Source organism: Macaca nemestrina, chromosome 18, assembly GCF_043159975.1.
Source record: "Macaca nemestrina isolate mMacNem1 chromosome 18, mMacNem.hap1, whole genome shotgun sequence".
In the NCBI taxonomy this organism is placed as follows: domain Eukaryota; kingdom Metazoa; phylum Chordata; class Mammalia; order Primates; family Cercopithecidae; genus Macaca; species Macaca nemestrina.
The window spans coordinates 24,454,352-24,481,935 of NC_092142.1; the positions used below are offsets into that span (position 1 = coordinate 24,454,352).

Genomic DNA, 27,584 nt, shown 5'->3' on the forward strand with positions numbered 1-27,584 from the left:
GAGGCTGAGGCCGGAGAATGGCGTGAACCCGGGAGGCGGAGCTTGCAGTGAGCTGAGATCCGGCCACTGCACTCCAGCCTGGGCTACAGAGCGAGACTCCGTCTCAAAAAAAAAAAAAAAAAAAAAAAAAAAGAAAACACATGCACATATAAAAGAACTATTTCTAATAAAGATATATCATGTTAAAATATTGATTTAGAAACAATAAATCTAGAATTTAAAGGTGAACACCAAAGATTAGGTGATGAAAATGTTGCAAGGAGTTGAGAGTAAAAACTGGGTAATTTATTTTATGTGGAAGGTGTGATGGGCAATTTTTTTTTTTTTTTTTTTTTTTAGAGACAGGTCTCATTCTGTCATCTAGGCTGGAGTACAGCAGTATGATCACGGCTCACTGCAGCCTCAACCTCCCCAAGCTCAGGTAATCCTCTCACCTCAGCCTCCTGAGTAGCTGGGACTGCAGGTACACACCACCACATCCACCTAACTTCTGTATCTTTTGTAGAGATGAGGTCTTGCTGTGTTGTCCCGGTTGGTCTTGAACTGCTGGACTCAAGCGATCTGTCCACCTCGGCCTCCCAAAGTGCTGGGATTACAGGCGTAAGCCACTGAGCCTGGCCCAATGAGTAATTTTATGTGTCAAGTTGACTGTTTACGAGATGCCCACACATTTGGACAAACATTCTGGGTGTGTCTGAGAGGGTGTTTCTGGGTTGATTAATAGTTGAGTTGCTGGACTGAGGTAGAGATTTGATCCAATCTGTTGGAGGCCTGAATAGAACAAAAAGGCTCACCTTCCCTTGAGTAAGGAGGAATTTTCATTTTCCCTGTCTTCAGATTGGAACTGAAAAATTAGCTGTCGTCATTCCCAGAACTTTGAACTTGAACTGGATCTACACCATCAGCCTCCTTGTGAACCACAGATCTTGGGGGCTTGTCAGCCTTTATAATCATATGAGCCACTTCCTCATAATAAATTACTTTACATATGTCCTATCGGTTGTTTTTTTTCTGGAGAATCCTAATATAAGAGGAGTTAATGTTCTTTTATTTATGATGTTTAAATTTAATTATCTGTAAGTCTTAGTTATGACTCTAGGAGGCAGACTACTAGCTGTTTGTCTAAATCCACATTTTCCTCCCAGTCCTGGGCACACAGCTAAGCTCAGTGGCCCAGCTGTTTGCAGTGAGGTGTGGTGTGGGACTAACTTTCCGTTGGCTCCTTAATGGTATGGGAGTGAAAACGATGTGCACCTTTTCCAGGCTGGAACTTCTGAAAAGCAGGTGAGTCTTCTGTCTGTATCCTTTTTCTCCTTGTGCAGTTTGGTTTCAGGCAATGATTACAGGTGTAATGCCCTCAGGAGTGCCAGAGCCCAAAGAGACAAGGTTCTGAGCAACTGACATAGTCTCTGAAGGACAGCCGTCTGCCAAACTGTTACGGGAAAGGGGTCTTGATCCAGACCCCAAGACAGGATTCTTGGATCTCCTGCAAGAAAGAATTTGAGGTGAATCTGTAAAGTGAAAGCAAGTTTATTAGAGAAGTAAAGAAACAAAAGAATAGTTACTCCAATAGTCGGAGGCTGCTGGTTGACCATTTTTGTGGTTATTTCTTGATTATATGCTAAACAAGATGTGGATTATTCATGAGTTTTCCAGGAAAGGGGTGGGCAATTCCCAAAACGGAGTGTACCTCCCCTTTTTAGACCATATAGGGTAACTTCCTGACATTGCCATGGTATTTATAAAGTGTCATGGCGCTGGTGGGAGTGTCTCTTAGCATGCTAATGCATTACATTAGCATATAACAAGCAGTGAGGACGACTACAGGTTACTTTCGTTGCTATCTTGGTTTTGGCCGACTTTTTTATTGTAAGCTGTCTAATCAGCAAGGTCTTCATGACCTGTATCTTGTGCTGATCTCCTATCTCATCCTGTGACTTAGACTATCTAACCTCCTGGGAATGTAGCCCAGTAGGTCTTAGCCTCATTTTCCCCAGCCCCTATTCCAGATGGGGTTGCTCTGGTTCAAAGGCCTCTGACAAAACTGCCATGCCCACCTTGGCCTATAAGGTGACCAAATATACATTTTCATTGCATTTGAGCCATTGTCTTTAGAGAACCTGCTTGTTATTTATTTATTTTTTTTATCTTTCATTTTTCTGTGGAGACAGGGTCTCACTATGTTGCCCGGGCTGGTCTTGAACTCCTGGCCTCAAGTGATACTCCTACTTCAGCCTCCCAAAGTGCTGGGATTACAGGTGTGAGCCACCATGCCTGGCCATTTTCTTAACTAACATAGGCATATTTAAACACATAAAAATATGATGTTACCTATATTTGTGGTCCTAATACCTAAAACATACAGATGTTACCTTTTACCATATTTGCTTCACATGTTGTATTGGTTTACTAAAGCATCCCTGACAAAATCCCACAAACCAAGTGGCTTAAATCACAGAAACATATATTCTCACAATGCTGGAGGCCAGAAGTCTGAGGTCAAGGTGTTGGCAGGGCTGGTTTCTACTGAGGTCCCTCTTCTTGGTATGTGGATGGCCATCATCCTGATCTTCTACAAGGATATCATTCATATTGGATTAGGGCCCACCCGTATGACTTCATTTTACCTTAATCACCCAAAGGCCCTGTCTCCAAATACGGTCACATGCTGAGACACTGGGGTTACAACTTCAACATACGAATTTTGGGGAGATACAATTCAGCTCATAAAGAAGTCTTTGTTTTTAAAGAGTAAAATATTGCAGTTACACCTCCAGCTTCATTTTTCCAGTCCATTATCTTTCATCCTAGGTATGAATGCCCTGAAATTAATATGAAATATTCTGAGAATACATATGTGTATGTATAGGATATTAACAAACTATTATAATTTTACGCATTTTTAAAATTTACGCAAATGGCATCACGCTGTACGTATCCTTCTGTGATCACCTCTTTTTAACCAATCAGCTTTCTGAGCTGTATCCATGTTAAGATATGTAGGCTGGGCGCGGTGGCTCATGCCTGTAATCCCAGCACTTTGGGAGGCTGAGACAGGTGGATCACAAGGTCAGGAGATTGAGACCATCCTGGCTAACACGGTGAAACTCCATCTCTACTGAAAAAAAAAAAATTAGCCCGACGTGGTGGCGGGCGCCTGTAGTCCCAGGTACTCGGGAGGCTGAGGCCAGAGCATGGCACAAACCTGGGAGGCAGAGCTTGCAGTGAGCCGAGATCGTGCCACTGCACTCCAGCTTGGGTGATTAAAAAAAAAAAAGATGTGTAGAACTAGAACTAGTTTGTTCTCTTTAACTGCAGAATCATATTCCAATGAATGAATAAACTGCAGTAATCCATTTCCTTACTGATGGAACAATTATTTCCCTTTATACTATGCAAAACAACACTCTACATATGTCTTGTGTTTAGAAGTGAGTGTTTTATAGTGAAGACACCAGGAAGTGGTATTTGCTCATACAATGACCCATGTTTACTTTGACCTGATACTGTTACAGGTATTTCTTCTCCACAGGAGTTGTGCCAATTTACATTTCCTTCAGAAATACGTGATATTATTTTCCCCTACATTCTTGCTAAGATTTGAAGCTAAAATACATTACTTTTTGCCAATCTAATGAGCATGACATGGCATATCACCTGTGTTTTAATTTTCACTATTCTGATTAATAGCGAGGTTGAATATAATCTCTTATGATTATTTGCCATCAGATTTTCTCCTTGGTGAACTGCCTGTTTATATCCTTTTCATTGTTTTAGTGATTTTCGAGTACTCTTTGGAGTTTTTTTGTATATATTGCTTTGCTTTGGTTTTTTGTTTGCTTGTTTTTTGAGACAGAGTCTTGCTCTGTCCCCCAGGCTGGAGTGCAGTGGTGCTATCTCGGCTTACTGCAAACTCCGCCTCCTGGGTTCAAGTGATTCTCCTGCCTCAGCCTCACAAGTAGCTGGGACTACAGACGCACGCACCACCACGCCTGGCTAATTTTTGTATTTTTTTTTTTTTTTTTAGTAGAGAAGGGGTTTCACCATGTTGGCCAGGCTGGTCTTGAACTCCTGACTTCAAGTGATCTGCCAGCCTTGGCTTCCCAAAGTTCTGGAATTACAGGCGTGAGCCACCATGCCCAGCCCCTTTTGTATATATTCTGAATATTAAGGCATTCTTGTGGGTTATTTTTTCTTTCATTCTTTTAATGGCATCCTTTAATTAAATTTAAAACATAGGCAAATTCAGTCTTTGTTAGTCTTTTCCTCTATGACATATGCTTTTTGTTTTCTGTTTATGACACTCCTACCTGAATGTTATAGGGATAATATCCTATGTTTTCTTACAAAACTGAAAAGCTTTTTTTTTCTTTTCTTTTCTTTTCTTTTCAGACAGGGTCTTGTTCTGTTGCTCAGGCTGGACTGCAATTAATGGCTCACTGCAGCCTCAACCTTCTAAGTGGCTGGGACTGCAGACCCAAGCCCCCATGCCCATTTATTTTTTGTAGAGACAGGGTACCCCTGTGTTGCCCAGGCTGATCTTGAACTGCTGGGCCTAAACAATTCTCTTGTTTTGGTCTCCCAAAGTGTTGGAATTACAGGTGTGAGCCACCGCACCCAAGCATAAGCTTTTCTTTTCATACTTAGGTATTTAATCTGTCCAGATTTTCTTTTCTTTATGGGGGCAGGGGGAAACTGATTTTCTCTTCTTGCTTATGATTTGCCTAATGCCTTATTAAATAGCTCATTTTTTCTCACTGATAATAGACATTAGAGTATGTAGTTACATTTATTCCTCCTTAGAATACATTTATATGGAGCTTCATTTTAATCTCAAAGACCCCAAACTCCTTGATTATTCCACGAGATTGTAAATTCGGCTTTATCAGAACACAGATTTACATCATTGCACCTGCATAAACAACATACTTTTTGGGCTAAGAAATTTATTGGAATGTTTGCTTTAATGTTAATTAAAACCCCATTTCCTTCTTAGAGGGAGAGTCGTTTCTGTGACTTTTCTCGAAGAGCAGTTAGTACTACTTCCATACTTCCATGTGAAATTTAGAATCAATGTATCAAATTATACACAATCCAAAACCACACCCAACTCTGCTGGGGTTTTGTTTGAAATTGTTTGGAACTGATTGATTAATGGTGAGAATTGTATTTTTACAATCTTAATATTTAATTCATCAATATGATACATACATAAATGTGTAGGTTTTATTTATTTACATATTTGTATGTTTTTATATGTGTTCTGGGTTGAATTGTGTCCCCCAAAAAGGTAAGTTGAAGGCCTAACCTTCAGTACCTGTGAGTGGGACCCTATTTAGAAATAGGGTCATTGTAGATGAAATCAAGTTAGGATAAGGTTGTTAGGTTATGACCTCTCCCACTACGACAGGTGACCTTACAAGAAGACCAAGGCGGGTGCCTGTAATCCCAGCTACTTGGGAAGCTGAGGCAGGAGAATTGCATGAACCTGGGAGGTGGAGGTTGCAGTGAGCCTAGATAATGCCACTGCACTCCAGCCTGGGCAACAGAATGAGACTCAGTCTCAAAAAGAAAGAAAGAAAGAAAGAAAGAAAGAAAAAGAAAGAAAAAGAAAGAAAGAAAGAAAGAAAGAAAGAAAGAAAGAAAGAAAGAAAGAAAGAAAGAAAGAAAGAGAGAGAAAAGGAAGGAAGGAAGGAAGGAAGGAAGGAAGGAAGGAAGGAAGGAAGGAAGGAAGGAAGGAAAGAAAGAAAGAAAAAGGTAGAGACCCACAGGAAAAATTCCCTGTGATGACGGAAACAAGAAACCGGAGTGACAGAGCTGCAAGAACACCAAGAACTGGCCACTACCAGAAGCTGGGCAGAGGCAAAGAAGGATTTTCTCCAGAGTCTCAGAGGCAACATAACACACTGACACCTTGATTTCAGACATCTAGCTTCCAGAACTGTGTGACAATAAATTTCTGTTGTTAAATAAGTATTAGTTTGCTTGCCATTTATTAAGTTTATTTCTAAGTACTTATTGGAATTGATTGTAGTTCTGAATAAGATATTCTTTTACAGTTATATTTTCAAGTTGTATCCTGATTGTATATAGAAATGTGGTTACTCTTTCAATTTTAAATTTTTGTTTTTAATTTGTTTTAGTAGAGATGGGGTCTCGCAATGTTGCCCAGGCTGATCTCGAACTCCTGGCCTCAAGTGATCCTCCTGCTTTAGCCTCCCAAAGTGCTAGGATTATAGGTGTGAGCCTCTGCACCTGACCTGTATTTTGAATTTTATTCACCAGCTTTGCCAAGCTTTTTTGTTGGTAGATTTTCTTTGGCCAATAAACATATAGTTGGCAAATAATAATTTGTTTATTTTTTCCCAACTGTTATGTCCTTATTATGTTTTCTTATCTTATTGCATTAACCGCAGATGCCAGTAGACTGATGAATAGAAGCTACACTGGAAGGCACACGTGCATTGTTCCTTCCATTAAATGGTTTGGTTTTAATATTTCATCATGTTTTGTCATAATGTTTGCTGTTGTTTTCGGCAAATACTTGTTTTCTCTTAGGGAAGTTGCCTTCAATTTAAGTTGCTATGTGTATGTATAATGAGTGAAATGGGTGGATGTTGCACATACTAAAAATAATCTCCTTCTTGCTTTATCTGGCTTAATCCCATTTTTTCTTTATACTGCATATGGACATACATGTCCCTTCCTCTGTGAAGGGTTCTCTCATGTCTGTACTCTAGGTTAGGTGCTTTAATGATGTGCTTCCTTTACACTGTTGGTGGGACTGTAAACTAGTTCAACCATTGTGGAAGACAGTGTGGCGATTCCTCAAGGATCTAGAACTAGAAATACCATTTAACCCAGCCATCCCATTACTGGGTATATACCCAAAGGAATATAAATCATGCTGCTATAAAGACACATGCACATGTATGTTTATTGCGGCACTATTCACAATAGCAAAGACTTGGAACCAACCCAAATGTCCATCAATGATAGACTGGATTAAGAAAATGTGGCACATATACACTATGGAATACTATGCAGCCATAAAAAAAGATGAGTTCATGTCCTTTGTAGGGACATGGATGAAACCGGAAATCATCATTCTGAGCAAACTATCACAAGGACAGAAAACCAAACACCGCATGTTCTCACTCATAGGTGGGAACTGAACAATGAGAACACTTGGACACAGGGTGGGGAACATCACACACCGGGGTCTGTCGTGGGGTTGGGGGAGTAGGAAGGGATAGCATTAGGAGATATACCTAATGTAAATGACGAGTTAATGGGTGCAGCACACCAACATGGCACATGTATACATATGTAACAAACCTGCACGTTGTGCACATGTACCCTAGAACTTAAAGTATAATAATAATAATATAATAATAATAATAATAATAAAATGTGCTTCCACAGCATCTGGCATTCTGTATTCTCTCTCTCTCTCTTGTTTTAGAGACAGCATCTTTCTCTGTCATCCAGGTTGGAATGCAATGGCATGATCATAGCTCACTGCAGCCTCCAACTCCCAGGCTCAAGTGATCCTTCTGCCTCAAACTCTTGATAAGTTAGGACTATAGGCGTGCACCACTGCACCAGGCTAATTTTTAAAATATTTTGTAGAGATGGTGGTCTTACTATGTTGCCCAGGCTGGTCTGAAATTCCCGGTATCAAGGGATCTTCTCACCTCGACCTCCCAGAGCACTGGGATTACAGGCGTGAGCCACCATGCCTAACTGTATTTTCTCTGTTAGTACTCGTCTCATTTTATTAAACTTTAGTGAGGACAGAGGCCTTGCTGTCCGTCTCACTACTTTATCCTCCATGTCTAATTCAGGGCCAGGAATATACTAGTCGCTTAAAACTGACAATTGAAAGAGTGAATACATGAGTGAAACAAAAGGATAGAAAGAGATTTATAAAACTGAACAAAGAAGAATTAGACGTCAAAACACTAATCCAGTTCCAGGTTTGTGCAGGGTTTATGTCAATGAAATTATAGAAGGATCAATATGAGAAAAGATTTGAATTAATGGCGATTGGCCCCATATGTTTCTAGATGGGAAAATTCCAACATTACGGGTTTATTACGACATTGGAGTTTCAAACCATTGGGAAATAACTAGTGCTAGGAAAAAACAAATAGATAGCTTGGTAAAACTATACACAAATATGAATTTCAGATGGTTTAAACATTTATGTGTAGACAATAAACAAAAATGTCCCAGAAGAAAGTATAGATGAATATTTACATAGTTTGAGGGATGCCTTTTTCCAGCAAAGGTAAAATACACAAGAAACATCGTTGAGACATTGACTACATAATAATGAAAAACATATGTCATCAGAAACACTACAACCAGTTAATTGGTAAAGGCAAATTGGTAATTCAATAATTGGAAGATATATGATAGAAAGAAAACCAGATACCTCTAATAATAAGATACTTTTTTGAATCAATAAGATAGCAAGCAAGCAATAGAAAACTTATAAGAATATGATAAACATGCAAATAAACATAAAACATGAAAGGTAAATGTCATCTCAAGCTGCTATAACAAAATATAATAGATTAGGTGGCGTTTCTAAACAAAGGAAATTTCCCTTCCCTTCCCTTCCCTTCCCTTCCCTTCCCTCTCCCTCCCCTCCCCTCCCCTCCCCTCCCCTCCCCGACCCTCCCTTCCCCTCCCCGCCCCTCCCTTCCCCTCCCTTCCCTTCCCTTCTCTCTTTCTCTCTTTCTTTCTTTCTCTCTCTGTCTCTCTTTTTCTTTCTTTCTCTCTCTCTTTCTTTCTTCCTCCCTCTTTTTTTTTTTTTGACATGGAGTCTTGCTCTGTGCCCCAGGCTGGAGTGCAGTGGCACTATCTTGGCTCACTGCAATCTCCGCCACTCAGGTTCAAGTGATTCTGCTGCCTCAGCCTCCAGAGTAGCTGGGACCTCAGGCGCTTGCCACCACGCCCGGCTAATTTATTGTATTTTCAGTACAGACAGGGTTTCACCGTGTTAGCCAGGATGTTCTTGATCTCCTGACCTCGTAATCTGCCCACCTCGACCTCCCAAAGTGCCAGGAGTACAGGCGTGAGCCACCGCGCCCGGCCTAGGAAATTTATTTTCTCACAGTTCTGAAAACTGGAAGTCCAAGATTAGGTGTCCAGCGTGGTCCACTTCCGGCACAGGCTCTCTTTTTGTCTTGCGGATGGCGACCTTCTTACTGTGTCTTCATATGGAGAGGGAGAAAGAGAGGGAGTGGAATAGAGATCATTTCTTCTTCTCCAGCTACAGTCCTATCTAATTAGGATTCTACATGTATGACCTCATTTAACCTTAATCACCTCCTAAAGACCCTGTCTTCCGATACAGTCACATTGGAGGTTATGGCTTCAGCATTTTGAATTCGGAGGCAGGGAGAGGGGGGCACAATTCAGTCCGTAACAAGGAATAAACAGCAAATAAATATAAACATATGCTTGGCTCTTATCTTTATTATTTCCTTACTTCCTGACTCTTGCTCTTTTTCTAACTTCTTGAGTTGAACATGTAGCTCATTTGTTTTAAAATTTTGTTTTGGGGGGAAAGTATATTTGAATCTATAATCTTTCCTATGAGTGTTGCTCAATTCTATCCACCAGATTTTGTCCTGTTGTGCTTTCAGCTCTAAGCAATTTCTATTTCCTATGTAAGCGCAAGGTCTTTTCAATGTAAGGTCTTATATGTTCATGGCCACTATTATTCTGTTTTAAATCTTTTTACAAGTATACAATGTTGTCCTTTATCACCATGTTGGCTTCGTCTGGAGGCTTACCTCCAGATTTCTGTAGAGATACTTTTATTTGTTTGTTTGTTTGTTTGTAGAGATGGGGTTTCACTAGTTTGCTCAGGCTGCTCTTGAACTACTGGGCTCAAGTGATCTTCTTACCTCAGCTTCTTTAAGTGCTGGGATTGCAGGCATCAGCCACTATGTCCAGCTTACAGATATACTTTTTAATCAACAGGTGAAAGATGAACCGAGGAGATATAGTTGCTATACATGAGACAAGAGTTCTGCCTATATTTCTGGGAGACTTTTCTTTTGTAACTGATGGGGCTTTTAATCTTTCATTTATCTACTTTTGTGAAGGGGATTTCTAATATTGGAGCAATGAAGCCATCTTGGTCAACAGCACGGAAAATTAATAGCATGTGTGCTTTAATCAGTCAGGTAGTCTAGGTTGTGCTGTGGTAATGACCAAGCCGTAAGTCTCAGGAGCTGAAAACAACACAGATCTATTTCTTGATCATGTACCTGTCACGAGGGGCTGGATCTGTATTATCCTTAATCAATGTGCGGGATTGAGTAGATGGGTGCTGAAATAGTTTGGATGTGTGTCTCTGCCCAAATCTCATATTGAATTGTAATCCCCAGTGTTGGAGGTGAGGCCTGGTGGGAGGTAAATGGATCATGGGGGCAGATTTCTCATGAATGGTTTAGCACCACCCCCTTGGTAATATTCTAGTGACAATGAGTGAGTTCTCTGAGGTGCATATCACCTCATGCCTTGCTCTCTTGCTCTTGCTCTGGCCATGCGATGTGACTGTTGCCCTTTCACCTTCCACCATGATTGTAAGTTCCTGAGGCCTCCCGGAAGCCAAGCAGATGGCAACATAATGCTTCCTGTGCAGCCTGCAGAACCGTGAGCCAAGTAAACCTCTTCTCTTTACAAATTACCCAGACTCAGGTATTTATTTATAGTGGTAAGAAAAAGGCCTAATGCAGAAGCTAAGACCCTGTATTCAACCCTTTTCTTCTGCAATTGCTAGGGAGGGAAAACAGACCCTGGCAAATCTCCTTCTGCCTCTCAAGGCTTCTGCCTGGAAGGGACAAACTTCACTTCCGTTCACGTTTCAGTAGCCAAAGCAGCCCATAGTCACACCTAACTTTAAGGGGCCAGGGAAGTATATCCCTACCAGATGTCCACAAGGAGACTGGACAATATTGGACGAATGTCAGAATGACCACCACACACTGTACTGTCCTTTCCAAAGCCAGTTTTTGCTGTTTGTTGATTTTTAAAAATTCCCTTTAGTTATTTGAGTTACTAGGAATCCTTCCAGTGATTTTATTTTATAGAAAATGAGCAAACAAAAAAACCTAAACCTTTACCAATATTCCAGAAGGCATTAGACTTGACATTACAAATGCTACAAACAGAACATCTTAGGACAGTGAACTTTAGCTGATACACTGGGATAGTTTTGAAGAAAGAGTACACACATATTTTTCAAGAATAAAGTTTTAATAGGAAAAGGAAGCAGAGCATGGCATGGGCCAATATTTAGATTTGAATAATTATTGATAGCCTCCCCATGTTGGGCAGGGAGCCAGGGATTTTTGCATATTCTAGCTAATTCAATTTAATTCTTTATAAAAACAATTTGAGGTGAGTCTTATCCATTATTTATATATGCAGAAACCTAGGCTGAGGGAGGTAAAATGACCTGTCCAAAAGCCACTTAGCTAGCAAATGACAGCTTTGCTCGAACGTTATCATATGATACTACGGAGACAGAAGAGAAGAATGCAGTGTGTGTGTTTGGACAGCATGCACCGTTTGGTTTGGCAGGACTGTGAGATACACCAAAGGTAGGGGGAACCTTGAGTACCAAGGTAAAGAGGTTGGAGTTTATTAGTTAGGTAGTGAGATAATGGTTTTTCGAGTCAGAGGGGACATTGGTAGAGCTAAGAAACATTGCCTCAGAAACATTGATCTGCTATTGTTGTCTAGGATGAATAGAAATGAGGCAGAGTGGGGCCAGGTGACCAGTTAGAGGAATTCTGTGGGTGTTGGCAGGGGAAACAGAAAACTATCTTCCATCGAGTCTTCAGATCCATTAGGAATGGCTGGATGACGTCGAGTTCGCCCTGTGTAAGTAGCTGCCACTTTTCATTGTAGGTTTCTCAAGGACTTGCTCCTAGAAAAAGCCTGGCTCAAAAGTAGATAAAAAATAGGCAACTGCTTAAGTGTGAAATTTACAAAGTTCCTCTCCAAAAAAGCCCACCTCCTCTCCATCACTTGTGGGCCTGACACTTTACCAAAGGGGCTCTATTCTTTCAAGAGTTTGTTATTAAAGCGTGACTATTTGAGGATTGGAGGCAAAAGGAATACTGAGAAATGTCCCTACTAGCAGTGTCAAGGCAAGTGACATAAATGTGTGTGGGGCAACTTATACGACACTGTGAAAACGTCAGCATATTCGCTCTATCTAAAGTGTTAGCAGCTTCTTGGCTCTGAGGGAGGGGCTCAAAGTCCTGGATCTGCTGATTTTTCAACAGTAATGTTCTCTCCAAGGTTTTTTTTTTCTCTCTTTTGGGAAAACCCCCAATTTAAACTATTGCAGCCTGTTTACATTTTTTAATATCAACGTGCTGGCCACATTCAGATCTCCATTTGCCACTGTTGGTTTTGATGCCGTTTTACCAAAACCTTTCCAAATTTGAGAGCCATCTTTAGTAAAACTGGGCATGGAGCTGATTCGTTTGGATTGCTGAGAGGGGAGATAGAAAAGTTTGGGCGTTAGGCAGGAACTGCAAGGAGGACCTGGGCCATATGCCGGACATCTAGTGCCTGGGCCTTGAAAGGGAGACTGGTCGCTGACATGGCAATATCTGTCGCAACCCAGGCTTCCTGGACGACCACCTTGGAGCACCGCTCCGAGCACAACAAGGGCTGGGCAGTGCTTGTGTTTCTCTCCGTTCCAGTTGGCCCCTTCCCACTGACATTACAGTAACGCAGTTGTGTGCTGTTTGAAAAAGCATCCCTAGTTACACAGAATGATTTACAGGACACCAGACTCTGCATTTCAGAGGTCTCCAGTGTACCATAAAAAATATATTATAAAGGAATAATCTTTATCTGAACTAAAGCTGCAGTGAAGGAAACTCGTGTCCAGCTGAGAGCAGCAGTGAGCTTTTGTTCACTCAGGGAAAAGTCCGTGTTCTTCATCTTATTTGATTAATATATATATTTTTCTCTTTGGCACTAGGTATCTCGTTAATATTTAGACATTATATACATTGTCTTTCAACTGGTTTTCCTATTACGTGATCAAACAAAATCACAGATGCCAGTCACAACAGCCAACAAGGGGAAAGCAGCCCCGTCAGGCACCCAGCTGTGGCTGGGGGGCAAATGGGACTCACTAGAGCCACCCCCAGGAGGCACCTGGCGGAGCTCTGTGCAGAGCCAGCCCCTGTTGCGGAAAGCAGAGTTTGCTGGAGTGCCTCAGTTGATCACTTTGCCTCTTTCTCCCATTTCCCTCACTTCCCTGAGCAAGATGCAACAGGAAGCAAATCCTAGTTGTGAATCTTCCAAAGCCTTCTGATGTTTACCATTTTCCCCCAGGAGAGGGAGGTGAGGGGTGGAGATCTCTCTGCAAAGAAAATACACTTAAAAAATTTCAGCGAGGCGATGCACAGACACCCTGCAACCCAGCTTGTCTCTGCTTATTAGGTGTTCAGAGCGACAATTGTCCCACACTATTTCAGTCCAGGAAACCATGAGCTCCGTTAGTGGCAATGCCCCCGAAGAGGCGCAGGTGTGTGCACCTGTGATTAAGTGTGTCGAGGATTAAGTGATTAAGCCTCATCTCTTGGAGCAGAAAGTGTTGTCACCTGGTGATGGGACAGCGGGAAAAGCTCTGGGGCTGGGAAACCTGGGGGCTTGTGTCAAAGCTCCACCCATCAGGAGCTTCAAGAGAAGATGGGGGTGGGGGGGTGGCTGGAAAGATGGAAGTTGGGATGGGAAAGCGGTTGTAGAGAAGGATTCACTCCTGGGCCGGAGGCAGGAGGATATCCCGGGCGAGAGAAGGGAGGGTCGGGGATGGGCTGAGTTGGAGTCCCAGGGGAAAAGCGGAAGCGAGAGCTTCGTCACCCGCTGTCTTCCAGCTCCCGGTGCGCGGCACCGGCGGCTGGCGTTGGGCTCTACCTCTCTAAAAGTACTGGGGCAAAGGAATGGAGAACACGGCGTCCCGAGCTCCCAAGGGAGGGGAGTACGCGAGGTGGGGTGGGGAACACCCAAGTGAGTGTATGCTGGGGGGCTGGGGGGCATGATCTCCGCTCTCCCGGGTGCCCCAGCCCTAGCGCACGCCTCCGCTCCTGCGCCCCCCTTCGCAGGCGCGCGCGAGGCGCACCCCCCTTCCCTCGGCGGCGCCGGGCGCGCGCCCGGCCCCCTCCTCCTCCCCTCCGCGCGTCTCCTCTCTCCCGGCAGAAAGTTAGCAGCGGGGAAGGAACTCGGGGCTGCAACAGCGCGCGGCGGCGGCGGCAGAGGCTGAAGCAGGAGCCGCAGCGGAGCCGGGGAAGCGGGGGCGCTGCAGACGGAGCAGGTGCCGCCGGCGGGTCCACGCGCCCCCCTCGGTCCCCTTGCCTGAGGCTGAGGGGGGGGCACTGGTGCGGGGGCCACCCGGACTCGGCGGGCAGCCTGGGGCGGGGGGCCATGCGGCCGGGCTCCCCCCTGGCGCAGCGGGACAGCGGCCAGGGCCGGGGGCGCAGCGGCGTCGCTTCATGCAGCCGGGGCGGCTGGGCAGCGGCGGCGGCGGCGGCGGCGGGGGCGGCGGCTGAAACCATGTCCGGGCAGCGCCGGGGGCTGCCGCCGCCGCCGCCGCCGCGAGCCGGGAGCCGCGATGGCCCGGTGGCCCGCACCTCTTCCGCCTCCGCCTCCGCCTCCACCTCTGGCCGCGCCGCCGCCGCCCGGCGCCTCTGCTAAGGGGCCGCCGGCGCGCAAGCTGCTTTTTATGTGCACCTTGTCCCTGTCTGTCACCTACCTGTGCTACAGCCTCCTGGGCGGCTCGGGCTCCCTGCAATTCCCCCTGGCGCTGCAGGAGTCGCCGGGCACCGCCGCCGAGCCCCCGCCGAGCCCGCCGCCACCCTCTCTGCTGCCTCCCCCCGTGCGCCTCGGCGCCCCCTCGCAGCCACCCGCGCCGCCGCCGCTGGACAACGCGAGCCGCGGGGAGCCGCCCGAGCCCCCCGAGCAGCCCGCCGCCCCCGGGACCGACGGCTGGGGGCTGCCGAGCGGCGGCGGAGGCGCCCGGGACCCCTGGCTCCGGACCCCGCTGGCCCCCAGCGAGATGATCACGGCTCAGAGCGCGCTGCCAGAGAGGGAAGCGCAGGAGTCCAGCACCACCGACGAGGATCTCGCAGGCCGGAGAGCGGCCAACGGGAGCAGCGAGAGGGGCGGCGCCGTCAGCACCCCTGACTATGGGGAGAAGAAGCTGCCACAGGCGCTCATCATCGGGGTCAAGAAAGGAGGGACCCGCGCGCTGCTGGAGGCGATCCGCGTACACCCGGACGTGCGGGCGGTGGGCGTAGAGCCGCACTTCTTCGACAGGAACTACGAGAAGGGGTTGGAGTGGTACAGGTAGGACTCTGGGCTCCGCGGGCTGGTGGAGACGCGTGGGGGAGACGCGGAGGGGAAGCCGCGGCTTTCCACGCCCTTCGAGCATCCAGGCACCGTCCCGAGAGGCCCAAGCCCCCGCGAGGGCTCTGCAAACCCTGGCGGCTTTGCTCAGGGGGATAGGCTGAGAGGGCTGGACTCCAGCGAAAGATCACTTTATTTCAGGGCGAGGAGAGGAGGTGTCACCCTACCCTGCCTCCCGCGCTCCTCATCCAAGGAGGTGCTGTCTGAATCTGCCCAGCTCCCAGCCTGGGAATCCCCAGCCCTCGTGCCTGCTGGGTGTTTCCGGACCCAGGCTCTTGCGGGATTCTGGGATTCTGGGCTGAGGACGCTGAGGAGTGAGACAGGATGGCTAAATTGACTAAGGGGATTTGAGGTCCCCTGCAATCTCTTAAAATCACCCTCAAACGCATTTGCGTGGGTGGAATTCAACTTGAGTGTGTTAAGGTCAGAGCAAAATGAATAGGGAACAGTTACAAAGATCATGCTGGCGTTTTGGCTTTCTAGTGAAGAAAGGATGCCTCCCACCTCCATAACTTTCCATCCCCCTGGACTGAATGAGCACGGAGTTGATTTTGCACCAGAAGCCTCAATGTCTGCATGACAGTTGGTGCCCTGAGAGTTTTTATGCCCCAGACCGTGCCCTGTCTATTCTCCGCCTCCTTCGCAACAGATTGGAGCTTCTGTTTTGTGAGATGTTCATCTCCCTCCTTTCCCACCGTCTGCCGGTGGTGAGAGAAAGGGAGAAGAGAGGACTAGAAAGTTAAGTGCAGGTAAAATAAATTAATACTCCAGCTTTCCTGCCAGCCATAACATTTTAAACGGCACTGGTGCAGATGCCCCAAACGCAAAGCTCCTTCGCCTTTGTTTTTTCTCTTTCTCCCTCTCCCCCTGTTTTATATCTTTCTGGGAAACAGATCTGCATGGCTGGCTCCATCTCCATTCCATTTCGGTAATTAATTGCGATTGTCAAACAGAAACACAGCCTTTGTCAGCTAAAGTGATGTTATCATCTTAGCAGAGCCAATAGGTAGAATAAAGATTGTTTCCTGACAGGTTGCCTGCCCGTTGAGGGGATGTGCTTTCTAGGTTTAAATTACAGCCTGGGAAAGTTTTAGAAATAACTTAACTTCAGAGATATATAATAAATGTGTGTATTATGATTGATTTCTTCCACTTTAAAAAATATGCCTTACGCTTTAAAAGCTTGAGAGAAGTACACTTAGGCATAAACGTTCCAGCACATTACAGAGAAGCAGCAAATGTGTCTGTTAATGTCTTGTCTGTTTCAACAGAGAAAACTAATTGCAGTATTTTAGGAGGCTTCAAACAGCCCTTTCCTATCAAAACATAAAACAGCAAATGCCCAATTTAACTGGAAAATCAGTATTTATAACATCAGAAGCCATGGCTTCCAGTTTGTGATCATAATTAAAAAGGTGTTAGGATGATTAATGCAGCAACAGCAAAATAAAGAAGGGGCATGATGTCTGGGAAGGTTTTAGTTGTTTAATTGCTGGTTGTAGGAATGTTCTGGTTTCTTCTGTGGGGTAGCTTTGGCCTTATGAGGGTAATTGCGTTTTTTTTTTTTTTTCCCACTTCTAATTTTAGAATTATGAGAATTGTCAAATGCCCTTTCAGGGAGGCAGAAAGATCAAATCTTTCCAAGATCTGAGGTGGTTGGGTTTGTGGCAGCTGGAAATGGGGGAGGGGGAGGGGTGTTTTATTTGGGTGATTTAAAATAAAGTTAATGAAGGGTGTGTGGTGGAATGTGTATCAGGAAGTCCCATCACCGGGTCTGGAGAGTGTTCTGAATGAGAGAATAGAAGATGCCAGATTTCCTAGATTCCTTTTTGCTGGTGTTAGGAAGAGAAAGTATAGAAACTACCTTGCTTGACGTGGCTCTGGAATATATTATTCCAGCGCTGTGGTATGCCCAGCCTCCTACTCCCAACCAATGCTCGTGGTATTTGGGGCTCAGTGTCAATATTTGGTAGCCACTCACAGAACTGTGAAGGTGAAGAGGTGTGGATAGAACAAGATTCCCCAGATCCTCACTTAAGGGGACCATGTGACGTCTCAGTGTCCTTCATCCCCACCCCAGCATCTAGCCCCGTGGTGCTGATTGAAAGCGTTGGACACAAAATTCTCTTAGGAACAAGCTGCCTGCCAATACGTGTCTGTCTAACACAGAGGGAATCATCAGCCCCCCAGCTCTGCTTTTGGGAAGACCAGTTGGACCCACAGGATCTGAGTGTGCTGGGACTGCTTTGGACCACTCTCCAGCCTTACCACAGACAGCAGTGCTTTGAGGCATTTGTGAAATTTTCATCAGTTCCATCTATCTCTTCAGACTCCTCTCTCACTCCCGTATAGAAATAGAGGCAGCATTCTCACTGTATTGTAGAAAAGGAAACAGTGGCATTGATTCGGTATCAGATGGCACTGATCAGTGGCATTGATTCCAGTGTCAGAAACTCTTTCTCCTGGTTTCCTAGTCTGACTCTTCATCTTTTAAATGGTGGCATCTCACGCCTGTAATCCCAGCACTTTGGGAGGCCGAGGCGGGTGGATCATGAGGTCAGGAGACCGAGACCATCCTGGGTAACACAGTGAAACCCCGTCTCTACTAAAAAATACAGAAAATTAGCCGGGCGTGCTGGCAGGCGCCTGTAGTCCCAGCTACTCAGGAGGCTGAGGCAGGAGAATGGCGTGAACCTGGGAGGTGGAGCTTGCAGTGAGCCGAGATCGCGCCACTGCACTCCAGCCTGGGAGACAGTGAGACTCCGTCTCAAATAAAATAAAATAAAATAAAATAAATGGTGGCATCTGTACCTAAACGGTGTAATTCCTTCCTATACCGGGTATGCTAGCTGGAATCTATTTGACTTATTAGAGATCCACAGGTTAATTAAAAGTTTTATTTTTTCCCCTGTTTATTTATTGTTATTTTGTTTAAATGTGCTTCCAGTAGCCTATGAATTCTGTGTGTGTTTCTGGTTTTTGTGTTTTCAGCAAGAGGGAGAGCCAAGAAGAAACTGGGGCTGCTCTCTGCACAGCTGGCTTGGGATTTTCTCATATTCAACTCAACAGCCCTGGCAGGTTCACTTCCTCAGTGTCACTTCAGTTATGTCTAAATCCGGGTTTTGCTTTCCTCCTATGCTGTTGATCTAATGTGATATAAAAATATATCTGAGATTAGAACATGTGCATCAGATTTTCAGGGCAAGATAGACTAATGGATTGGGATGCATATGTTAAAATCTACGAAGAAGCAAGCCTCACTTGGTGAATTGACACAGGCCAGGATTAATAAATCGGGTGAGCTTAAACCCTCCATGCCCTCTTCCCTCTCCCTTTCCAAAAACAGGCAAAGCCACAGTGCAGTTTTCAGAATGAGCTTATTATAAGCTCTCTAGGCAAAGACTTTAAACTCTTCCGAGGGATAGGACCTTGAGCCAGGCCAACGGGCTGCCACTGCAGATCTCATCAAGGTGACAGAGATGACATGAGCTGTTTTCTCTCTCATGGTTTACAGAGCGTGCAGTAACCATGACCACTTTACAATGGAAGCCATCCAGCCCCAGGGCAATGGGAAGTGATCTTCCATGGTTTTTGTTTATTTGTTTGTTTGCTTTTTTCATTTTGAGATGGAGTCTTGCTCTGTCCCCCGGGCTGGAGTACAGTGGCATGATCTCGGCTCACTGAAACCTCTGCCTCCTGGGTTCAGGCGATTCTCCTGACTCAGCCTCCTGAGTAGCTGGGAGCTCTTCCATGGTTTTAAGTTGTCTTCACTATCACCCATTCCATTGGCTAGGGGAAAGTAACTCAGGAAAATGCTCTACAAAGTCGTGCTTATGCTACCCAGAGGAAAATGGTCAGTGTTCAGCAGCGTATTTTGCATGTGACAACGGGGGAGAGAATGGAGAAGGATAGAATTTCATTGGTGTTTATTGAATGCCAGCTATTGTGGCAATTGGTGCTACCTACCATTATAGACCTGTTATTTCATTTGAGCGTTGTGATGATATGGTGATATATGTAGCAACATTTCCGCTTTACAGGTGGCTCCGAGAGGGTAAGTGATTAGCTCAGGGTTGCTTGACTATTCAGTGCCTGCGCTGAGATTTGAACCTGCTGTCTAATTTCAAAGTGCTGGTGTCTTCCCCTGTACCACACTGCCACACATCAAGTACTAGGAAGCATATATCCTGTGTTCGTTCATTCATTCCTTCAATTATTTAAAAAATATGTACCATATGCCCTGCACTGTATTAGGTACTGGGGATAAAGTGATGAATAAGATAGATGAAGCACCTGTTCTCCTGGAACTAACATTTTAGTAGGAGGGTTGTAGAGACAGCAAACCAAGAGCCAAATGACATGTGATACAAATTCTGGTGGTGATAAAGACTACAAAGAAAAACAAAGTAATGCATGGCCCAGAGCTGTTTTGTCCAGTATGGTAGCTACTGTCTGTCTGTGGCTATTGAATGGGTAAAATGTCCAAATTGAAATGTGCTGTAAGTATAAGATACACAGAATACTAAATTACTCAGTAACTTTAGATTGACTACATGTTGAAATTATACTCAGATCAAGTAAAACGTCTTGCAATTAAGTCCGCCTCTTTTTACCTTTTCAATGTGGCTACTAGAAAATTTAAAATTACACTTGTGACTCACATTATATTTCTGTTGGGCAGCACCTGTGTGGTGCAGTGCTTTGTAAAGTTTAGGATCATCTGGGGATCTTGTTAACATGTAGATTCGGATTCAACCAGTCTGAAGAGGGGCCTGGGAGTCCATATTTCTCTTTCTTCTCCTTTTTTTGAGACAGACTCTCGCTCTGTTGCCAGGTTGGAGTGCAGTGGTGCGATCTCTGCTTCAAGCGATTTGCCTGTCTCAGCCTCCTGAGTAGCTGGAACTACAGGTGTGTGCCACCACACCCAGCCAATTTTTGTATTTTTAGTAGAGACGGTTTGAGACAAGCGATTTGCCTGTCTCACCATGTTGGCCAGGATGGTCTCGATCTCTTGAGCTTGTAATCTGCCTGCCTTGGTCTCCCCAAAATGCTGGGATTAGAGGCATCAGCCACCGTGCCCGGCTCAGGAGTCCACATTTCTAAAAGGTGACTAGATGCTGCTGCTGCTGTTGCTGTCTGGATCTCGCTTTGAGTAGCAAAGTCCTGGAAAGTAATTGGGGAATGTGTGTGTGCATGTTGGTTATTATTATAAAAAAAATTTTTTTTCTTTAAGACAGGAGTCTCACGTTGTTGCCCAGGCTGGTCTCAAACTCCTGGCCTCAAGGAATCCTTTGATCTCAGCCTCCCAAAGTGCTGGGATTATGGGCGTGTACCATGATGCCAGGACAACATACGGGTTATATTAAGTAGGATGATTAGGGAAAACCTCTCTTTGGAGGTTATGTAAATGGAGTAACAGAGTAAGACCCTTCCGTGTGAAGACCTGGGTGGAGAGGTCTCCACTTGGAGGGAACAGCAAGTGCCAAGGCCCTGGGGTGGAAACAAGCTTCATGGCCCTACAGAATGTTCTTTTATGATTCCAAAAGCACTGTTTTTGTCGCTGGACAAATCTGGGTTCAAAACGTGGCTTTGAGACTTATAAATTGGACGATCTTGGCTGGATAACTTATCTGACATCACTTAGCTTCAGTTGTTTATCTGAGGGTAATTACTTCCTTTTGGATTGTTGGGAGGAATAAATGAAATAATAAAAGTGAATGTATTTTCTAAACAACATGAGTATCCTAGAGCAGATATCCAAATATAGTCTCAACTACTGAATTTGTCCATTTCTCAAACCATTTTAGTGTCATATATGCTCTCCTTTCTATCACAGCTGTCATAATATTGACCAGATAGTCTGTTACTTGGGATGGTTTGGGAAAACCCAAATAATGATTGGCTTTGCAGTATGCACCTCCTTACCCTTTTAAACCAAAGGTCACATAACTTCAGGGCTCAGGCAGGTCGTATGAATGAGCGAGGTAGCTTAGGTGGAGAGAAGCTGAAGTGGCTGCCTGTGCTCTGGCTGAAGGGAAAGCCACTGCTGCAGTCCAGCGACTTTTTTTCCAATGTGCAAACGTGGCATTGGGGTTATGAGATCATCCCCTTTGTAAGAGAAACTGGAAATCCGGGTTTTGATTTGAAATCTTTTGATTTTTCATATTGGCAACAGATTTAAGTTTCTTAAAAGCCCAGTGGGGGCCAACATTGTGTGACAAACAAAATACATCTGTGGGCTGGATACAGCCAGCTGGCTACCGGTTTGTGACCTCCTGTTTAAACTCATTTCAGAAAACAACTGGCATACCCATACCCTGTGTACCCTGTATAGTGGCCAGAATCGTGGCTTACGTGTGCTATTTTAGTGTAGGGTTTTTTCTTTTTTCTTCCTTTACAGATTTTGCAACAGCATGGGGGAAATACCTCCCGGATATATTGCAACAACCACAAAAGCCTGATATAAGCAAGAACATTGAGGCAGAAAAAAGAAAATTCGCGAATACATTCCTCTCTGTTCTCAATTAACGTTCTCTTGAAACTGGGGAAATTCTCAATTTTTCACTTGTTAATCAGGAGTGCTTGTATTTGATCTTTATTGATAACTTGCACTTATAAAATAGATTATGCTCAGGTGGATTAAGATCTTAGATTTAGAAAAATTGGATTCCAGACTTGGCTTTGCCACATACTGGTTTTCTTGGACAACAGGTTACTTATATTAATCTCTGTTTCTTAGGTGATGAAGGCGTGTTAACTCCGTAGGGTCCATTCACCTATGAAAAGACTTTGATTCCAAAACACATTTCTGTATTAGACCCTGCAGAAAGAGGAAGCTATAGAATAGAAGCAACATGGTTTGGAGCATATTTTGTATGTCTGAGCCAGAATCTATTGGACAAATTATTTAATATAACTAAGCCTCAATTTCTCCATCTGCAGAATGAGCTCAATATTACCCGCTGCCAAAGGATTACATGAGGATGATATGAAATGGCTTTCAAAGTGCCTTATGTAGAGCTTGTGACAGATTAAATGTCTCTCTCCTCTTCTTTCTTCTCTCTCCCATTTTTCTCTTCTCTCTTACTCTTCTCCTTCATTTTCCTTCAATGCCTTCCTTTATCCTGAGCATCAGTACTTGGGGCCATCAGTACTGAAGGCCCTGAAGAGAGAGCTGTAATGCATTTTTCATTTGAATATAGTCTTTTATTTCAAGATTATGTCTGAATGAGGGATTTTAAACCCTGAAGCAGCTCTTAAGTAGCTCTCCAGAGAATAATCAGAACCGGATTCCAGAATTTGGACTATTGTAACTTGAGCTGAAGGAGGAAAAAAGTATGATTTCATGAGCTAACCGCAGCCAGAATTCTCCACAAAAGAAATGGGGTAAGGAGGTGGACAGGTTCTGTGGACTTCCATGCTGACATTCTCTTGAGCCTCCAGTAGGAATGGATGCCACTTGCCCCGGGTAAGTTCAGAGGCATTTAGGATGCCAGGAGCCTGTTTGCCTTTGGTGCTTCTGCAGAACGGAAGGCATTTGGGAATGCAGGATTGCTCACCAAGACCCTGTGAAACTCTCTATTTTGAGATTTGGCTGCTTTCACCGGTGTTCTCTAGACATCCTAACATGATTTATTTATTTTTATTTTTTATTTTTGTAAATCATACCAGGCATTTTCACTTTTAAATCAAGTCAGGAGAGAGGCCTTGAGACTTTAGATGAATGAAAGATTGCTACGGTTGTTTGTCAGAAAGTTTTAAGGGTTTTGGTTTTGCATAATGGATGATCTCTCTGGAACGGATTGAACCACCGCCCCGTTAAAGTAATCTCCTGATTTCATTGGTTTTTGCGGTTTAACAAGCTCCTCTATAACTGTCTTGGGAATTTCATTCTGAAATTATAATTCACTAAGGGAGCTTTTCAACCCATCCTGACATTAATTAAAAGAAGGTGGTTTGCTTTTTTGTTGTTGCTGTTTATACTCACTACTTAGGACTTACTTGCCTTCAAATTTTTTTTCAACCTTATTTAAGAATATACAAGGAAACAAAGCAACATGTGAATTAGACAATGTTTTATTCAGTTGCAAATGACAGAAATTGAACTTACACTATTGTAAACAACAAAAAAAGACGATTGATTGCCTTATGTGATTGAGATGTCTGTGGATAAGTTGGCTTCAGGAAAAACTGGATCCGGGGGGTCAAATGATGTCACTAAGCCCCTGTCTCTTTCCATTCTTTGCCATGTTTGCCTCTACCTGACTTCATTCTCAGACAGGCTGTCTCACCACAGTTTAGGCAAGATGGTAAGAAGCATTCCTAGACAAACATATTTTATGTTTATTGATCTTTTTGGAAACAGTTTTTCTTAAGAGCTTCTGTAGGAAATTCCTAGAGATGCCTTGGGCCCAGGTTGGGTCCTGTGCCCCATTCCTAAAGCAATATTTGTGTGGGATTCTAATCGGGCCTAGGAGATGTAGCCAGCCCTTTGGCTTGGGGTGGTGGTGAGAGTAGAGAAGCGGGGTTCTCTGTTCTTTATGGTGAAACTGTTCCATGTAACTGCCCTATTGCAGCCACATGAAATAGTTTCCCTATAGAGAAAGAGGGGTTCAAGGGTGCTATTTTTAGAAAAGGGATTAGAGGGATTAGAGAGACTGGAGGAGGTGCAAAGGGTGTCTGGGGACTTGTTATTTAGTTATTAATTCTGTGCAGCTGTTACTTAGTTATTCATTCATGTATTTATTCATTAAACATGTATTATCAATCATGTGCTATGTGCTGGGCTGAAACATGAACCAATCATGGCCAGTGATCTGAAATAACTCGCAGAATGGAGAAATGGACATATAAATGATCACATTGAAAGGTGTTATCAGTCTTGACAGAATGGGATTTATTCTAAGAATGGAAGGATGGTTCAATCTTGGGGAATGTAGTAATGTGATTTATTGTTAATATGGGCAAATGAGAAAAATCTGTGATTTATTTTATGGATGCTAAAAAGATATCTTATAAAAAGAAATACGTATTTCTGATTTTCAGAACAACCTGCTATTAAAATAGGATCATACCTAAAGCCAGCATCATCTTTAGTGGTTTAACACTAGAAGCATTTCCACTAAATCCAGAACAAGCCTGAAATGCTCATTATTGTTACTATTATTTAACCATTGTTCAGTAGTTATTAGATAATACAATTAGAAGAGCAAAAGAAGAAAGCGGGGAGGTAGAATTATTACTGTTTGCAAGTAATTTTAACTTTTTCTTTTTGGAAAACCTAAGATTACCAATCCTCCTTTGAATCTACTAGAAATAATAATAGAATTCATTAAGGTGGCTGGTAAGGAAAAAACAATGTAAAATTTATAGATTTCCTATATGCTTATGCCACCCATTGCGAAAATATAATGGGAAAAAATACTATGTGTATAGAACCAACCAGAGAGACAAAATAACGAGGAATTAATTTAGCAGAAATTGCAAGGGACTTGTAAAAACAAAATATTAATACTCTGCCAAGGGGAGCTGGAGAGGACAGGAGTAAATGGAGAGATATCCTTCTCTAGGGTGGCATTTCTTTCTTTTCCTTCCCTCCTCCTCCCCTTTCCTCTCTCCCTTTTCTTTCCCATTCTTGTTTGTTTGTCTAAGTCATTGCTGCCTAAATTGAGATCAGATGTGTTTGAGGGTGATCTGAAAATATTGTTTATATAAACTTGACCAAAATGTACTTCATATATGGGATTTCCTTACTTTGCACATTTTATTTGACAGAGGAAAGGGTAGCAAAACAACTATCACTGTTTAGATTCATAAACTATTATAATCCCTTGCAGAGGGGCTTGACTGCCTTACACACCCAATTCAGGGGTAGAAGCACCATGCCCAAGGAGTGGATTAAGAGTTGAGCTGATGGCTCAACTCGACTCTCAAGAGTTGAGTGCGGCAGCTCACACCTGTAATCCCAGCATTTTGGGAGCCCGAGTCAGATGGATCACGAGGTCAAGAGATCGAGACCATCCTAGCCAACATGGTGAAACCCCGTCTCTACTAAAAATACAAAAATTAGCTGGGCGTGGTGGCGCATGCCTGTAATCCCAGCTACTCAGGAGGCTGAGGCAGGAGAATCGCTTGAACCCGGGAGGTGGAGGTTGCAGTGAGCCAAGATTGTGCCACTACACTCCAGCCAGCCTGGTGACAAAGCGAGAGTCCGTCTCAAAAAAAAAAAAAAAAAAAAAAGAGTTGAACTGGTGCACTTTAGTCAATGTGGATGCACTCATGCTGCCATATAGCAAAAAGCAAATCAGAGACAAACCGTGGTTATTTTAGGATGGGACAGGGAGATGGAGATTCAGATCCAATGGAATAACAGTCGCCGTGGTAGTGGCAGCACTGGTGGTAGACGATATTGTATCATGTGCGCCAGGCTTGGCTCCAAGTGTTGAATTCCTTCAGGCTTCACTGGCACCTCGTGAGGTAGGCGCTGATATTACCCACGCCTTACAGGCGAGGGAACTGAGGCACGGTGCTGGTAAGTCACGGTGCTGGTAAGTCAAACTGTGGAGTTAGGATTCAAACCCAGGTGTGTGGCCTCAAACATACGTTCTTCGCTTTGTTTGTCTCAGAGCTCATTTCCACTGGACGTGGTGTCTTCCGGCCTCATGGGAGTAAATAATAAGCATCAGCATTTCCCTGCTTTTGAGTTGCAGTGCGCAGATGGACAGGCTGCTGGGGGAGGCTTGGCCCTCACAGCAAACAGTGGAAGTGGCTTTCTTTCTGTTCAGGGACTATGCCAAGCTCATTCCCACTTTAGGGCCATGTTATTCTCGTTTCCCTCCTCCTGGAATATTCTGTCCCCAGATCCCTAAACTACTGGTATCTCCTTATCTTTCCTTTAGGTGTTGGCTGAAATTTCAGCTCCTCAAAAAGGCCTTTCCTGACTACCTAATTTAGATAACTTCTTCCACTTCTGAGCTTGTTAGGCTGTTTTATTTTCTCCAGCACATCGACTGTTCTCCAAAGTTATCCTCATTACTTATCTCCCCCTCACTAGAAGGTAAACTGCATAGGACCAGAAATCGATCTTGTCCATTTTGTTTCGAGCCAGAGCCCAGAACAGTGCCTGGCAGAGAGTAGACGCTCAATACCTGGTGATTTATTAATCACCAACGATGAATCAGTGAATTCATGAACAAAAAGAGTACCTTGTATGTACAATACTCCAGGCTTCTGGAAAGAAAGAACCCTCACCTTTCTTGGGAAGTCTAGCTAAGAATTGTTTCTCAGCTTTTTCACATACTCTTTTTTTTTTGCAAGACTATTTGAGGTGCAGAAAGAGAAACCCACTCAAATAAGCTGTGTGGGCTAGCTAGTCTCCCCCAGAGGTTCCCAGAGCACACAACATTATTTCATTTATTCCTCACAGTGGCCTCATAAACTAGATGTTTTCATACAGAGAGATTGAGACTTTAGAAGGGCAAGTGACATTCCTGAGGTCCCACAGCAGGATGTCCTGAGCTGGATGTCTTACTTATTTATTTATTTATTTTTAGAGACAGTGTCCCACTCTGTTGCCCAGCCTGGAGTACAGTGGCATGATCATAGCTCACTGCAGCTTTGAACTCCTGGGCTCAAGTGATCCTCCTGCCTCTAGTAGCTGGACTATATAGGTGCACCACTATGCCTGGTTAATTTAAAAAAAAAATTGCTTTGGGAGGCCGAAGCAGGTGGATCACCTGAGGTCAGGAGTTTGAGACCAGCCTGGCCAACATGATGAGACCCCGTCTCTACTAAAAACACAAAAAATTAGCCAGGCATGGTGACAGGCGCCTGTAATCCCAGCTACTCGGGAGGCTGAGACAGGAGAATCGCTTGAACCCAGGAGGCGGAGGTTGCAGTGAGCTGAGATCATGCCATTGCACTCCAGCCTGGGCAACAAGAGCAAAACTCTGTCTCCAAAAATAAATAAAACAAAATAAAATAAAAAATAAAATAAAATAAAAAATAAAATAAAAATAAAATAAAATAAAATAAAATAAAATAAAATAAAATAAAATAAAATTGTAGAGAAGACGTCTTGCTGTGTTGGTTGCCCAGGCTAGCCTCAAACTCCTGCACTCAAATAATGC

At 44.0% G+C, this 27,584-nt stretch overlaps 1 protein-coding gene and 1 long non-coding RNA gene across 2 annotated transcripts in view; both read left to right on the forward strand.

Moving 5' to 3' along the window:
• The first annotated feature begins 14,628 nt into the window (after window positions 1-14,628).
• The window catches only part of LOC105485047 (heparan sulfate-glucosamine 3-sulfotransferase 4), a 441,286-nt gene continuing 428,330 nt past the window's right edge, over window positions 14,629-27,584 (forward strand). Inside the window, exon 1 of the mRNA XM_071084281.1 lies at window positions 14,629-15,396. Coding sequence (XP_070940382.1) covers window positions 14,663-15,396 — 734 coding nt within the window. The 5' untranslated portion in view covers window positions 14,629-14,662. The remainder of the gene's footprint in view (window positions 15,397-27,584) is intronic.
• On the forward strand, window positions 15,406-27,417 carry LOC139359853 (uncharacterized). The gene is made up of 2 exons (XR_011616361.1): window positions 15,406-18,753; window positions 20,291-27,417. It is a non-coding gene; the product is annotated as an uncharacterized lncRNA (long non-coding RNA).